The sequence below is a fragment of the Bos taurus genome, chromosome 6 (assembly GCF_002263795.3).
Source record: "Bos taurus isolate L1 Dominette 01449 registration number 42190680 breed Hereford chromosome 6, ARS-UCD2.0, whole genome shotgun sequence".
NCBI classification, from domain to species: Eukaryota; Metazoa; Chordata; class Mammalia; order Artiodactyla; family Bovidae; genus Bos; species Bos taurus.
This window is the reverse complement of record NC_037333.1, coordinates 90,324,322-90,341,091: the sequence shown is the minus strand read 5'-3', so window position 1 is coordinate 90,341,091 and position 16,770 is coordinate 90,324,322. Positions and strand designations below refer to the sequence as shown.

General features: G+C 38.1%; 2 protein-coding genes across 5 annotated transcripts in view; one reads left to right on the top strand and one right to left on the bottom strand.

Moving 5' to 3' along the window:
- THAP6 (THAP domain containing 6) overlaps window positions 1-1,633 on the bottom strand; it is a 28,463-nt gene extending 26,830 nt beyond the window's left edge. Inside the window, exon 1 of one of the 4 annotated variants that reach the window (XM_059887607.1) lies at window positions 1,187-1,633. The gene's annotated coding sequence lies outside the window, so the exon portion shown is untranslated. 4 annotated transcript variants of the gene reach the window in all.
- RCHY1 (ring finger and CHY zinc finger domain containing 1) lies at window positions 582-16,044 on the top strand. The gene is made up of 9 exons (NM_001083754.1): window positions 582-1,070; window positions 2,594-2,713; window positions 3,182-3,297; window positions 9,599-9,677; window positions 11,620-11,664; window positions 11,774-11,832; window positions 11,924-11,950; window positions 12,881-13,001; window positions 15,384-16,044. The coding sequence occupies exons 1-9, from the start codon at window positions 981-983 to the stop codon at window positions 15,510-15,512; spliced, it is 786 nt and encodes a 261-aa protein (NP_001077223.1). The 5' UTR covers window positions 582-980; the 3' UTR covers window positions 15,513-16,044.
- The last annotated feature ends 726 nt before the right edge of the window (window positions 16,045-16,770 follow it).

Here is a 16,770-nt window from a genome sequence, read left to right as displayed (position 1 = left end):
GTTTGACTCTTTAACAAGGCAGGTCATATTCAGCTAAGCCTTATGTCAGTTTCAGGGGGGGTGGGTACATTTCCCTCCCACTACTTCTTACAGGCATGTGTTCCCTCTGTCACCAGATCCTGGCACACTGATGCCTCCTAGATTGCTCATTTTGAGCTCTCAGCTCAAGCGTTTCTTCCTCAGGGAAACCTTCCTTGACACCCGATTAAGTCAGATTCCCTCTAGTACTAGCTCTCTTGGAACACACACTTCCCCTTCCTAGCACTTCTTCAAGCTGTAAACCTACATTTATTTCAGGGTGTCTGTGGACTCTCTTTCTCCTTCACCAGTATGAGTTCCCAGAACCGTTTTTGGTCACTTTCGTTCCCATGGCGTAGCTGGTGACTGGCACATAGTAAATGTTAATATACTACTGAATGAATGATGAGGAAGTAATGAAGAAAGGGACAAAAAGGCATTAGGGTCGCTGACGAGCGCCTGGCTACTCGGTCGTCGCCGCGCGCGCGCTAGGATTCGCTCCCAGCCCGGAGGCCAGGCAAGAGCTCCGCCCCTTTCTCGAGGCTACGGCAGCTGCCGGGAGAGGGAGGGGTCGCCCTGTCACAGGAGTCGCCGCGGCCGGAGAGCGGCCCTTCCAGGGGCCACCGGACGTCTCCGCGCCGCTGGGGTCCTCCTCGCCCCGATCCGCGCCCAGGCTGTGGGCGGGTAGCAATGGGGGAAAAAGGGGAGACAACCTAAGAATTATTACCGTTAGCGGTGAAGGAAGCGACTAACGACGACAACGGAGACTGCGCCTCCTTTCGCTTCCGCCCCGTGGTCCCGGGCGCCGGAAATCCGGCTGCCCCGGGTCACGTGCCCTGCCGCCATCTTGGCTCCGGAGGCTGCTGCCGCCGGGACGGGGTGGGCTAGAGCGGCGCTGCTTCTCTGAGCGTAGCTTTTGGCCTGGGGGAAGGGGTCGTGGAGTTTGAGGGGAGGTGGAGGCGATGGCTTTCTCGGCGCTGGAAGATGGCGCCCGCGGGCAAGCCCAAAGGCGGCGGGGCTGCGAGCATTACGACAGGGGATGTCTCTTGAAGGTGACGATTTCACTGGGTTCTTAAGAGCTTCCGCCGGGCTGGGTAGGAGTGGGCCGGGAGGTGAAGCTTGGGCTTAAGTTTGTTGTAGGGCTAAGCTATTGTCAGGATAACTTTACCTGTGACTGGCTTCTTGCCGTAAAGAGCGTGTTTTGTCAAGGCGAGCACTGGCCCCACCTTTGTGTTGTAGTTTGCAAGCGAAGTTCTTGCTTGGCAAAAACCTGGCCTTGCCTATCAGGGGGTTCATTTATTTAGTCTTTTGGTGCTGGAAGTAGACAGAGGTAGCCCCCGGGCCTGTGCTGGCTTTTCCCAGGATCACTTTCAGGTGTGTGATGAAATAATAGAAGGCGGGTAAGCGAGTGGAGATTCGGAATACACTTTCATCTCAAATAAGTTTTATAGCTTGCCAGCTTCATTTTAGCGTGAGTAGGCCTAAGTCTGCCAGGCAGAAAACGTAAGCGGAAGGAATGAACTATGTTATGGTAGTCATGACATAGGAAGTCTTCAGGAATGAGTGAATCTTAAAGTTCACAGTGTACTGGAAAGTATAATATAAGGTTAGCTTACTGGCCTAGAGACTTTTTGAGGTACTAGTTAGGGTAAAGCTAAGTTGCTGTAACAAAAAGACCCAGTAGTAATGTGAGTTAAAGAATAAAAAGTTTATTTCTCCTCACCTCACAATTCAAGGTGAATGAATGATCTAGATTGGTAATGAGGCTGTTTTAATGACCACTCCTTGGACAAATTTTCTCTGTTGTGTTGTTAACCATGTTTTAGGGCATATAGTCATCAACTGGATTGCTGCCCAGGTTTCATCTGGTGGAAAGGGAGAAGGGAGCATGGGGGAAGAGGCATGTCTAGCTTCTTAATAAACAGGCCCAGGAGAGGCACTGATTTTATTCTGTGCGTATTCTGTTGCTAAGAACTTAAAGTCATTTGACCAGAAGTAACAGCAAGGAAACAGTAGTGTAGCTGGGCAATCATGTGTCCAGGAAGAAGGAGAGAGTCCGCTTTCTTGCCTTGGACAACTGGCAGTCTTTGCCAATCTTGAAAACAAGGACTGTCTTTTACGTTTATTGTGTTCTCCAAACTTTAAGACACAGAGTTGATGTGTGGTAAACTTAAGTGGACTAAAATATAATCATTATAGTATTTAATGCTTCAGTGTTAAAGTTGGTAAAGGAATTTGTCTGAAATGTCTTAAGTAGAAATTGCCTGCCTGCTACTTAATGCTGAGAATGAGTTTAGGGTATTGTGGGATTAACTTTTAAGTTTAGGGACAGCCATCTTTCATAATTCTTGTTTTGAACTGCAGGGTTGTGTTCAACTTGATAGAGACCCAGATGTTGATGGGAAAACAGTAAAATGTTATGTGTAGTTATCAGTTTACCAAATGATCCATTGGTTGTAATCTTTGACCTTGTTCCAGGAGGAGGAGAAGGAAAGAAATTTCTTTTTGCATTTTTTCAAACTTGCCTTGTCTTGCTTCTTATACCTTTTTTTTTTCCCCCTCTCCTGGGGATTAGGCACCTTGCTGTGACAAGCTTTATACTTGCCGATTGTGTCATGATAACAATGAAGATCATCAGCTAGATCGCTTTAAAGTAAAGGAAGTGCAGTGCATAAACTGTGAAAAAATTCAGCATGTAAGATTTTATTACATATTTCTATTTTTTTTTTTAAACTTGTACTAAGGTGGTTTTGAAAATTTAATCAGGAGTATTGCAATAGCTCTTAAAGTATGCAGTGTCTTGGGTTTAAATGTAGGAAAACATGTAAAGATCCGTGGTCGCCAGTTTAACAGACAGAGAGGTGTGAGCCATGCAATGGGAGGGAGAGGAGGAATAAATAGAGGAAATATTAATTAAATGTTCTGTAAACTATAATAACTGTGAATAAGGTTGTCAGATCTGTTTTAGTGTAATGACTGTCGAGTTTAAAAACATTTTTGTATTTAAGTTGGTGTGCTTATCTCAATGTTCTTTATTAATAAAATGTATTTCAGTGTCAAAAAAAAAACCCACATGTACATGAAGAAAAAATCTGGACATTTAAATTAGTAATTCAAAATGTTTTGGTAAATTGTATATTTTTAGTTCCTTTTTGTTTTTTAGGCACAACAGACTTGTGAGGAATGTAGCACATTGTTTGGAGAATATTATTGCAGTGTATGCCATCTGTTTGACAAAGACAAGAAACAGTATCATTGTGAAAACTGTGGAATTTGTAGGTACTGTATGTAAAAAAGTTCTTTTTAAATTATTTCTAATATATCTTAGCAATAATAGTTTTTAAAATCACCTTATTGGAATATAATTATGTCAGGGAATGGCTACTACCCACACCAGTATTCTTGCCTGAAGAATTCCATGGACAGAGGGCTTTCAGAATTTACATCTTATGGGATGCATCAATTTTAAATGTTCAGTTCAGTAGCTTTTGACAAATATATCTACTATGTTACTATCATCACAAATCAAGGTTAAAAAAAAATTTCCATTGCCCTAAAAGTTTCTTCATGCCTTCATCATTTAACTAGCCCATCAACAATTGTGTGGCTATTTAAATTTTAAATTTGGGGTAGAAATTATGCTTTTATATGAAGTGGCTTGTAGGAAGCTAAGGTAGAAAATTAGGGTAGATTTTTCCTTTTTGAAAATTAGTTTAAAAAATTATCAAAAGTTTTGATAAAATCAGTATAGGCTTAAGAATTGGATGATACAGGAAAGTAGAAAGAATGAAAATAAAGTAGTCTTCGGTCCAGCCTGCACTGACAAGCTATTGTTGACATGTTGGTATATAGGAATTTTTTTCTTTCTAAAAATCCTAAAGTGTTCCGTCCAGAAGCATATATGTAACAAATGTATGTTTTAAAGTATACTAATACATCAAACCACTGTTTTTAAGAATTAGAATGGTACCAGTGCTGGAGCTCCAAGTGTCCTATGTGAGTCCTTTTCCTTGTTTCTATTGTAGAATTTTAAATCACTTTCCATTTCTATGTAGTGTTTTGTTTTTTGGCTGTGCCTTGTGAGATCTTAGCTCCTTGACCAGGGATTGAACCCGTGCCCCTTGTGTTGGAAGCCTGGAGTCTTAACCACTGCATCACCAGGGAGGTCCCTAAAGGTGTTTTTAAGGAAGGATAACAAATATACCAAAAGATGTGACAATCATAAGCAAACCCCCTTTTCTAGTTTTTATGTCTAGAAATTTGACTTGGGTCTTTTTTTAATTTTTTACATCTGTATTAACTCTTTGAACATGTGAAATGTAGTAATAATAATTGGTTTCATGTTCTTCTCTGCTAATTCTAACCTCTGTGTCAGTTTGGATTGATTTTGATTGTTCAATTATTTTTTTAGTTGGTTTTCCTGCCTTTGGGTGACTGGTCATTGTTGGATACCAGACATTGTGATTTTTACCTTATTGGGAACTTTTCATATTCCTGCAAATCTTCTTGAGCTTTATTTTGGGATATAGTTAAGTTACTTTGAACAGTTTGGTACTTCTGGGACTTGCTTTTATAACTTGTTAGATGAATCTGGAGGTGTGCTTATTCCAGGAGTAATTATTCCTCACCACTGAGGCAATACCTTCCTGAGTACTCAGCCCATTACCCCATGAATTCTAAGGTTTTCCCGTCTGGCCAAAGGGAGCAAACACTGATACCGTATCTGACTGCTGAACACTGTTCCTTCTAGTTCTCTTGAATGGTTCTCTCTCTGGCCTTGGGGGGTTTCTTCACATGCATGAGCTGATGTGTATCCTGCTAAATACTTGAGGGGCTCCCCTGTGCAGCTCTGTCCTCTCTGATACTCTATCCTGTGAGCTACACCAATCTTGAGTTCCTTGGACTCTCAGCTCATCTTTTCGATCAGCAAATCTTTCTGGCTCTGCTTTTGTTCCTCCAACTTGTCCTACTGCCTGAAAGTGCTCTAGGCAATAAACTAGGGCTGTTTTAGGGCTCACTCAGTTTGTTTCCTGTATCTTGCAGGTCACTGTCTTCCATTGCTTGATGTTCAGTGAAACTTGTTTCATATATTTTGTTTGGGTTGTGTGGTAGTAGTTTTAGGTAAGAGCGTAGATCCAGTCTCTTGTCTATTATTCTGTCTTGGGCAGTAGTGGAAGTCTCCTGCAGGGTTTTACCTGTGGAATTGGACAGACTGATTGTAAATTTCATCTGAAAAAGAAAATATACAGAGATGAGCAGATTTTGAAAAGGAAGAACAACAAGGGGATTGCCTTCCCACATAACCAAAACATGACAAAGTGAGAGTAATTTAAATGGTATATTCTTTGTATGCTGCTGCTAAGTCGCTTCAGTCATATCTGACTCTGTGCGACCCCAGAGATGGCAGCCCACCAGGCTCCCCCGTCCATGGGATTCTCTAGGCAAGAACACTGGAGTGGGTTGCCATTTCCTTCTCCAATGCATGAAAGTGAAAAGTGAAAGTGAAGTCGTTCAGTCATATCCAACTCTTAGCGACCCCATGGACTGCAGCCTACCAGGCTCCTCCGTCCATGGGATTTTCCAGACAAGAGTACTGGAGTGGGGTGTCATTGCCTTCTCCGTATTCTTTGTATAGGAATAGACAAATAAATAAAGGGAAAAATTGTGTGTGTGTGCGTGCGTGTGCGCACGCACACATTCACATATTTAACGTACGAATTTATAGCAAAAATGGCATTTCAGATCAGGAGAACAGGTACTAAGATAACTGATAATCCATTCGGGAAACAAAAAATTGATTACTAAAATTCTTTGTATTCATTAGAATATGGTTTTAGCATGTTGTAACAGAAATGCTAAATAACAGCTGGCTCAAAATAGACATTTATGTTTCTCAGGGAAAAGTCTGAACCATGTATTTAAACAGAAGCCCAGGTTTCTCTTATTTTTGCCCTGCTATCTATAAGATACTTCCTTGTCTACACAATTTAAAAGAACTCATATTCTTGTCAGTGGAAAGGGGGAAATAGGTGAAGGGAAGGTACGCCCTTTTCTCCGAGGGGCACAAAACAGAATTTTCATTTGTCTCTTCTGTTCACACTTCCAGAGAAGTTGGGAAGTAATTTTTATTCAGTACAGCCCTGTGCCCAGCTAATATTGTGCAGGAAGAGGATAAGAGAAAGTTGGGGACAACTAGCAGTCTCACCTTTACATAGTCTCACATAGTAGATTTCAAATGGATGAAATAAAAATATAATCATATCATATCAAATCAAATCATAAGCCATAGTATTAGAAGTATATAGGAGAGTATGTATATGACCAATGGGTTTCAAAAGTTTTTTCAAAATAAGAGGCATACCCTGAAGAAACCAAAATTGAAAAAGATATATGTATCCCGTTGTTCATTGCAGCACTATTTACAATAGCTAGAACATGGGAGCAACCTAGATGTTCATCGACAGATGCATGGATAAGGAAGTTGTGGTACATATGCACAATGGAATATTACTCAGCCATAAAAGGAACGCATTTCAATCCTAATGAGGTGGATGAACCTAGAACCTATTACACAGAGTGAAGTGAGTCAGAAAGAGAAAGATAAATACCATATTCTAATGTATATACATAGAATCTAGAAAAATGGTAATGAACAATTTATTTACAGGGCAACAGTGGAGAAACAGACAGAGAGAGTAGACTTATGGACATGGGGAAAGGGGAGGAGAGGGTGAGATGTATGGAAAGAATAACATGAAAACTTAATTACCATATGTAAAATAGATAGCCAATGGGAATTTGCTATATGGCAAAGGAAACTCAAATAGGGGCTCTGTATCAACCTAGAGTGGTGGGATGGGGAAGGAAATGGGATGGAGGTTCAAAAGGGAAGGGACATATGTATACCTATGGCTGATTCAGGTTGAGGTTTGACAGAAAGCAGCAAAATTCTATAAAGCAATTATCCTTCAAAAAAATAAAAAGATTAATAATAAAAAAGAGACGCATAAGCCATAAATTGAAATATCATGTCTTTTTATTACCTAGGAATTGAATGTATGATAAAAGATATAAAAAATATAGTTGACATACCAAAAAAGTAATTTTAATGTATACAACTGAAAAAGATTAATATCCAGGATGTATAAAAGTGTTGCTCTCAGTTGTGTCTGACTCTCTGTGACCCCATGGACTGTAGCCCACCAGGCTCCTGTGTCCATGGGATTCTCCAGGCAAGAATACTGGAGTGGGTTGCCATGCCCTCCTCTAGGGGATTTTCCTGACCCAGGGATCAAACCCAGGTCTCCTGCATGGATTCTTTACCATCTGAGCCACCAGGGAAGCCAGGATATGTAAAGAACTCCTTTAATTAGGTTCCTCAGAACACTAAAAGTAGAAGTACCATATGATGCCGTGTGTAGTTCCATTCTCGGGGTGCTATTTGTGTGTGTGCACTTGCGTGCTCAGTCTTGTTCGACTCTTTGCAGCCCCATGGATTCTAGCCTGCCAGGCTTCTCTGTCCATGGGATTTTCCAGGCAGGATGGGTTGCCATTTCCTTTTCCAGGGGATCTTCCTGACCCAGGGATTGAACCCGAGTCTCTTGTGTCTCCTGCATTGGCAGGCAGATTCTTAACTCCTGCGCCACCTGGGACGCCCCCACTCTTGCGTACATATCCAAAAAAAGTGAAAACACTAATTCAAAAAGGTACATTTGCTCAAGAGTTTATAATAGCATCATTTACAGTAGCCAATATATGGAAGCGACGCAAGTGTTCACCAGCAGATAAAGGAGATGTGTACACACACATACTGTCTTCTCTCTCACACACACTCTGGAATATTGCTCAGCATAGTGAAGAATGAAATTCTGCCATTTGCAGTATTGTGGGTGGACCTAAAGAGTATTAATGAAGGAAGTCACAGAGCCAAATGCTGTATATTATCACTTACACGTGGGATCTTTTAAAAAAAATAGTAAATATATATAACAAAACAGAAACAGACTTAGTTATAGAAAACAAACTAGTGGATACTAGTGGAGAGAGAAGCAGAGAGGGCAAGATATAGAGGTAAGGGAAGCTGCAAGAATATATTGTGCTTCCCAGGTGGTGGTGGTGGTGGTGCTGCTGCTGCTGCTGCTGCTGCTAAGTCGCTTCCGTCGTGTCTGACTCTGTGCAGCCCCATAGACGGCAGCCCACCAGGCTCCCCCGTCCCTGGGATTCTCCAGGCAAGAACACTGGAGTGGGTTGCCATTTCCTTCTCCAGTGCATGAAAGTAAAAAGTGAAAGTGGGTTGCTCAGTCGTGTCCGACTCTTAGCGACCCCATGGACTGCAGCCCACCAGGCTCCTCTCCATGGATTTTCCAGGCAAGAGTACTGGAGTGGGGTGCCATTGCCTTCTCCCCAGGTGGTGCTAAGTGGTAAATAGTCCGCTTGCCAGTGCAGGAGATGTGAGAGACGAGAGACGTGGGTTCGATCCCTGGGTGGGGACGATCCTCGGAGTAGGAAATGGCAACCCTCTCCAGTATTTTTGCCTGGAAAATCCCTTGGGCAGAGGAGCCTGGTGGGCTGTAGTCCACGGAGTCACAGAATCGGACAGGACTGACTATAGTGAAGTTGTGCTTCTGGGTGGTGCAGCACAGGGAAACAGCCATTTTGCAGTAATTTTAAATGGAGTATAATGTATAAAAATACTAATCACTATGCTACATACTTGAAACTGATATAATATTGTAAATCAAGTATATATTTGAGTTAAAGAGCTTCTTTAAAATTATAAAAGACAAATGCCCTATTAAGAAAAATGAACTGAGCACGTGAACAGACAAGCCACAAGAGAAGTCCAGGTAGCTCATAAAGAGTAAAATATACTCTGTGTATCATTTGAGAAATTCAAATTAAAAGTGATGTTTTTATTTGTCATATAGGTAACCAGTATTGGCTAGGGTGTGGGAACATGGTGCTGTTACACACTGGGGTAGTATAAATTAGTACTGTCTTTGGAGGTCAGTTTGGCAGTATCAGAACTGATGATGCACTGCCCTGTGACCCTACAGTTCCACTTCTAGGAATTTTGTGAAAAATCCTCAATATGTAGTTGACTGATGTCTGTAAGAGTTATTTATTGTGTCATCTCAGTAGCTAAAGATAGTAAGTTTTATCAGTAAAAGAATATTAAAAAATTAAGATATATCCATATTATCTAATATTATGTAACTTTGAAGAAGAATAAAGTGGTTCTGTATGTTCTTACATAGAATAGTCTTCAAGGAATACTGTTAAGAAGAAGTTGCAAAGCAGGATAGATAGAAAGAATCCATTTGTGTAAAAAATAAAACTCAAAGTGTGTGTCTGTATGTGTGTGTGTATGCAGTTTTATAGAAGAAAAAAATACTCAGAAAGAAAGATACCGTTCTGTTTGTAGGGCTTACATTTGGGGAATGATGTTGGGGAAGTAGGGATTCGCCTCATATTCTTCAGTGTGGTTTGGACTTTGTTTATAGTGAATCTGAACTTATATATAATGAGTAAATATGTAATAAAAACATATATAATCTTTTGTTTTCACATTATTTTTTAGGATTGGTCCAAAGGAAGATTTTTTCCACTGTTTGAAATGTAACTTATGCCTTGCAATGAATCTCCAAGGGAAGCACAAGGTATGTACTTCAGTTTGTATGATTTAAAAAGTATTATTTTTGAAAACAGCTAAAATCCTAATTTGTTTAAAAGCATGGTAACTTTCAGATGTTACTGAGTATAGTCATGTTGCTTTTTATTTTTAAGCAGTATTAAGTAAATGTTTTAAAGTATACACCTTAGAATATCTGATCTACAGTTCCCTTTTCTTCTCTATAGGGTGTAAGAATACTTAACATCAGTTACTATAACGTAGACAGCCTCTAAATTAGCCTGTGGATTCTTATCATTGGAACTGGTTTTGAGAATAGCTTTTAAAATGTATGGTACAGGAGAAATAGAGAGCAGTGTAACCTTTTGTTAATATAGCATTCCTAGATAATTGAGTATTCCTTTTCAATAAAAATATTTTTAACTTGGATGTAGAAATTTTATATCATGGTCCTAGGCCTTTTAAAAATTATTTTTCATTATTTAGGAGAAAATCTAATAAGCTATCGCTTATAGTACCGATTCTATCCAAGAATTGAGAGAATGGAGAATCTGATGAGGGTGTTTTTAAAAGATACTAGATAATGAAAAAGTGGAAGTTAGTCACACAGTTGTGTCCTACTCTTTGCATTCCTATGGACTGTTAGCCTGCCCAGCTCTGTCTGTGGGATTTCCCAGGCAAGAATACTGGAGTGGGTTGTCATTTCCTTCTCCAGGGGATCTTCTGACCCAGGAATTGAACCTTGGTCTCCTGCATTGCAGGCACATTCTTAACCAACTGAGCCACGAGGGAAGCCCTACTAGATAATAGCTAGCCTAAAATACTGAGGTAGTAAAAGAAACTGAGGTGAATAATGAAAACAGAGACTATAGTGACAAGTATAAAGGAGAGAATGGGGGCTGAATGAAGATGACTCCTAAGGATTTTAGTCCTGGCTTTAAGTACTTTATTAATAGATTTTGGAGATGATATAAGATTGGATTTGGTTTTACAGACTTGAGTTTAGGCTGACTGACTATGCTGTGTTGCCTTTAGATATGCTATGTTGTCTTTAGAAAACCATATACTCAGTTTCTCTTGTGGTATTTTTGTTTTGTTTCTCGGTTATTTTTTATTGTCTATGTTAGTAAGTGGTGGTATCATCTACTCAGGTGTTGGCTAAAAAACCTGGGTATCATTTGTGGCTTGATGCTTTCTCTTACCTCTTCACACCTAATCAGACTTTGTCTTGTCAAGTTAAGAACTCAGGCTCAATGGGCAGCCTGTTGGAGCACACATATATTTCTATTTCTTGATAGCATGTAATTTGGGGAGTTAATTAGCTTCTCTAGATCTCAAAGGGACTTCCCAGGTTTTGCAGTGGTAAAGAACCCGCCTGCCAGTGCTGGAGATGTGGGTTCAATCCCTGGGTCAGGAAGATCCCTTGGAGAAGGAAATGGCAACCTACTCCAGTATTCTTGCCTGGAAAATTTTATAGACAGAGGAGCCTGGTGGGCCATAAGTCCATGGGGTCACAAAGCCTTGGACATGACCAAGCACACTTGAATGCATGCACAGGCCTCAAATACCTCATCTGTAAAATGGGATAAATAATTGTATGTGTTTCAGTGTTGTGGGAATTAATTGAGATAATACAGGTAATGAACTTGACATATGGCATGTAGTAAAATCTCTTTAATATGAACTATTACTATTTCTTTATCTGTAAAATGAAGATAATTTGAATAATTAAGATGTATTAGACAATTTCATTGTTTCAGGTAATGTGCAAAGCCTGAAATAGTTGTGAGAGTTAACTGTTCAGTTCTTGTCTGACATATAAGAGACATATTAATGTTCATTATTACATTTAATTGGTATTGTTAGTATTGTTGGTATTGTTTCCTTTGTTAGTTTTTATTATTAATGCTGTGTTTATATAATTAACATCTAGTTAAGCTTTTGGTAATTTTAATTTTGCTTTTAAACAGTGTATTGAAAATGTTTCCCGGCAGAATTGTCCAATATGTTTGGAGGTGAGCTTAAAATATTTTTTGCTTTGGAAATATCCCCTTTTGAATTTAAAATACTCAGGATTTATATTGTATTCATGTAATTAACCACCAACTTTATTTGCTTTCACAGGACATTCACACATCTCGTATTGCTGCTCAAGTCTTGCCATGTGGACATCTTCTACATAGGTAAAGTAACTTTGTTTTTTTCCCTCAAAAATGTTTGGAAATGGTGGAGATACTTTTTGCTTTATTAAAATAATGTTTTATTTTCTTTCAGAACATGTTATGAAGATATGTTGAAAGAGTGAGTGTTTGATGGGATTATAAAAAATTGTTACTGTAAGATGTCTGTTTTTGTTTTTTTGTTTTTTTTGGCAGGTGAGTGGGGAAGGAAATGGGCAAACCTCCCAGTTACTTGTACCATATTTGGATATGGTGGATATTTCCTTTGAGTTGGGTAGGGTAGATGAGTACTGTTAAATTGGGCAAAGCATGTTGGGAGAGAAACACTGGACTTTGCCTTTGTCCTCATGTTTCTGTTATGCCATACCTCATTTGCAGTTTGAGACACATACCTTTCATTCTCTGGCTACTAATTGGGGAGCTTGGTCTCTGCCTGAGACAGTCATAGCGTTGTAAAAACAAACATGCTGAGACATGTTGCTCAAAATTATTAGCTGTTGTATTAGCCCACTATGATGAGGTGCAAAAAAATCCAAAACTCATATTAAGATTTATCTAATGCTAATTTTGTTGTGGGGAAAGGATGCTAAAGTGAGATGCAGATAGTTAGAAAAGGGGAAATTGTGTAAGTGTATTTTGGTCCTGCAAACTGATGAGCAGAAATTTTAAGAGCCAGATAAAAGGGAACATTTTCAGAATTTTTAGAAAGAAAACATGACCTGAATAGTTTTTAAGGAATACAATCTCTTCTTTGCTTGAATATATTAAGAAATCGAGGCTGTTTAGCTAAAAAGCAGTTTAATTGGTTTTTAAAATATATTGCATATATTCTACAAAGAATACTAAGAAATTCCTCTCCATTTTATAGAACTGAGGAAAAAGAAGTAGGTTTAAAAAATACCCTATGATACAAGATTTAATTGAAAAGGTTTGTGAGATGGTCTTGAAGTATAGAATAATGCTTGTTTTAGATGGTTTATGTACCAGTTAGCCTGAGTTGATACACTCTCCATTTAATACTTGGAAAATAACTCTTTTATATCTCTCCTAGAGGCTACAGATGTCCATTGTGTATGCGCTCTGCTTTAGATATGAGTAGGTCCTGGAGACAACGGGATGATGAGGTAGCACAGACTCCTATGCCCTCAGAATATCAGAACATGACTGTGGATGTGAGTAGAATCAATGCTTAAAAAGACTTTTCAGGTTCCTTGTTGATGTTCATGTTTATTTTTGCCCTTTTGCTCAAATCTGTCTAAAAAGTACTATTTCAGCATAGATGTCACTGTGATGATTAATGGGAGGGACCAAATAATCTTTAAATTTTAGTTATTCTGAACTCAGAGGAAAAAAGAAAATCTAAGAATATCTTCGTGTAATACTTGCCAACACTAGATGGCAGGCAAAAACTTCGTTCTAAATTATTTACTTATTACTTAACGGAGTGAATTGATAATAACTGAGTAGAGGTGCATTATTGGTCTGCTATTTTATTTTGATTATGTTTTAATTATTTTAAATTTTATTTAAGGCTAACATGTTTACTTTTTTTTTGAAGATTGCTTTTTTGTTTTTTAATGTTTGCTTTTTATTCAAGACTTTTTAATTTGGTCTTAGCCTGCAGTCTAAAATGTAAGAAGTATTTCTGTCCTTTAGTCTTGTGGAGAATGATCATCTTTTCTCCATTAATTGAGACGTGCTGCTGTCTAGTCTCAATATATGCTGTCTAGCATATTCATTTACAGAACAGAATTGAAAAGTAGATAGCTTTCTGGTGCTTTAATGATTTTTGGACATAAAAATTTTCAAAAATCTTCAGTTCAGATATTTCTACATAAAAAGATAAAAACCCCTTAACAAAGCCAAATAAAAATCACTTTCTGTGTAATTTACACTGTAGCATTTCATAATTTGTGTGGATAATTGTTAGGTCGATGAAAGATCATTTTTGTAATACTGATAGTTGCGTTATGTTTTACTAGAGGCTATAGCCTGCTATATTCTGTTTAGATCATTGTTTAAAGTAACAACCTTATTGGGATATAATTCACATACTGTACAACTCGTCCATTGAAAATGGACTGACAGTTCAGTGCTTTTTAGTGTATTCTTGGAGATACAACCACCATCAATTTTAAAATATTTTCTCCACGCCAAAAGGAAACTGTAACCACTAGCAGTCATTCTTTAACCCTCTAAATCTCGGCAGTGAGTACCTTCTCCATTTAGATCATATTCTTAATTAATTTTCAGGAGGACTTCCTGGCGATCCAGTGGTTAAGACTTTGCCTTCCAGTGCAGGGGGTCACGAAGAGTCAGACACGACTAAGCGACTTCACTTTCTCTTTTCCTTTCATGCATTGGAGAAGGAAATGGCAACCCACTCCAGTACTCTCACCTGGAAAATCCCATGCATGGAGGAGCCTGGTGGGCTGCCGTCTGTGGGGTCTCACAGAACTGGACACTACTGAAGCGACTTAGCAGCAGCAGCAGCAGCAGCAAGGGGTGCAGGTTCAGTCCCTGGTTGAGGAACTAAGATCCCATATGCCTCGGGGCCAGAAAACGGAAACATAAACAACATTGTAACAGATTCAATAAAGGCTTTAAAAATGGTCCAAAGAAAAATCTTTAAAGGAAAAAAAAAAAGTTACTTTCAAAATTATAATTTAGAGAAAATTTGGATGTTTTCTACTTATTATGGTGTGGCTTTTCTAAAGTTAATACTTTCCTCACATAGTAATGTATTGATTGATTTTCATGTTAACACCCTTTTTTATTTTTCAAGATCTCAGTATGAGAAGAGACTAATTCCTAAGTGGCATCTTACTGTCATTTTAGGGTTGAACCAAAAGCTTTTCTTTTCTTTTGTTCAACTTTAGAAAGTACTCTTTTGAACTTTTAATTCATTCTTGAGGCATCTAAGACCAGGAACTTAATATATTAACAAGCAAAAATAGTATAAATATGTAAAAAATTGTTGACTAAGATAATTTTCTAAGTGTCAGTGAAAAATAATGAAATTGTGTGTTGTTTTGAATTATAAGTGTTGATTTGAGTATTCCTGTGTTAACTTTTGTATTAGTACTATTTATGCTGTTTGGGAACTTTTAAAATAAGACTTCTTAGTGCAAATCCACATTTTCGTTTTCTAAATTTAGAGCTACCTTAATAGCCTCTTAGAACTTTCAGTGAACAAATAAAAGGTATTCTATTTATGGAAATATTTAGACTTAGATGTATATGTTTTCACATCTTCAGTATGGTTTTTTAAAATGATTTTTTGATGTGGACCAGTTTTAAGGTCTTTATTGAGTTGGTTACAGCATTGCTTCTGTTTTACGTTTTGGTTTTATTTGGCTGTGAGGCATGTGGGATCTTAGTTCCTTGACCAGAGATCTAACCTGCACCCCCTGCATCGGAAGGCGAAATCGTAACCACTGGACTGCCAGGAAGATACCTCTTCAGTATGATTTTTGAGGAATGATTTTGAACAGACAGTACCACTTTCTATCAATAAGGTTTAATTTACTTAATTTGAATTCATCTCTTTTCAGATTCTCTGCAATGATTGCAATGGAAGATCTACAGTTCAGTTCCATATATTAGGCATGAAGTGTAATATTTGTGAATCCTACAATACCGCTCAGGCTGGAAAATATAGAATTTCAATAGATCAGCAATGAACAGCCTATATTGCACTGGAAAAATCAGGATTTTCTGATAGAAAAAGGCTATCTTTTTGTCATGATGCGTCACAATCTATACATTAGAGTGACGTGTTTTGTATTAGTGTCACAGCATAAAAACATATTATAAGACTTAAGGATTCAGGGTCTCTTTATAGAATTATCATAGCTCTACATTGAACGAAAGGCACCATGCTTATGTTTTGATTGGAAATTTCTTTGGTGTCAGTTGTTTGGAAGTCAATGATGTTTGCCACTGAAATTCACATCCATAGACTTCTTATACTTCCTTGAACTTTGTTTTAAGTGACACTATGCATACAGAATTAATTTCGAGTTCTTGATAGAACTGTACTTAATTCTCAGTATTATCCTTGACTCTTTAAGGGCTGTGCTGTAATGAGGATATGTTCTATCTTACTGTTAAAATCTAATTACATATACTTGAGAATTTTTAAGACAGTCCTTCGGATCCTGTAATTGTGAATTTTGATGTAATAACTGCTAATAAAAATATATTGAAACAGTATTTTATAGAAAGTTTTTTCCAATGCTGTTTATTTTTGGTTCAGAGCATTATAGTCTAATGATGTAAAAGAAATCCACTTTTCTTTGTTTTGAGGTATTCTTCCATAAGAGTAATTGGGAAAAATGTAAAATAATATAACTCTTCTAAGCCTTAAGACAATCAACATTGAAAAAAATTGTTTTAGTTGCCCCAAATTATTTTTTCAAAGAATAATTATTCATTCAGTCAGCAGGTATTTAGTGAGCAGCTATTATGTGCTGAGTATGCTTCTAGACAATATAGAGACAACAGTGAACAATAGAGATGAAAGCTCCTGCCCTCAGATTCTAATGTTCCTTATACTTGACTAGCTTTTTCCTTGTTTTTCTTATGTATGCAGTGGTTATCTTTGTTGTGAATGGGATGGGTTCTTTCTTCTCAGTGCTTGTAAGTAGGTATGGATGAGTCAAAGTGGCATAGAATGTAACTTTTTCAGGGACTTGTGATGGAATTGAATATACCTCTTAATTTAGAAACATGGTACACAAAAATATTTGATCCTGAACGTTTTTTTGCCTTTTCATACTGTTCGTGGGAAAAAAGTTGCAAAGAGTCAGACACGACTGAGCAACTGCAATGAACTTTTTTACACCAGTGTCCCAGTATTTACTTAGTCTTTTTTATAAAAAGCTTTAGATAGGAAGTAAAATGTATATATATTGGTTGACAGATATTTTATTAAACACC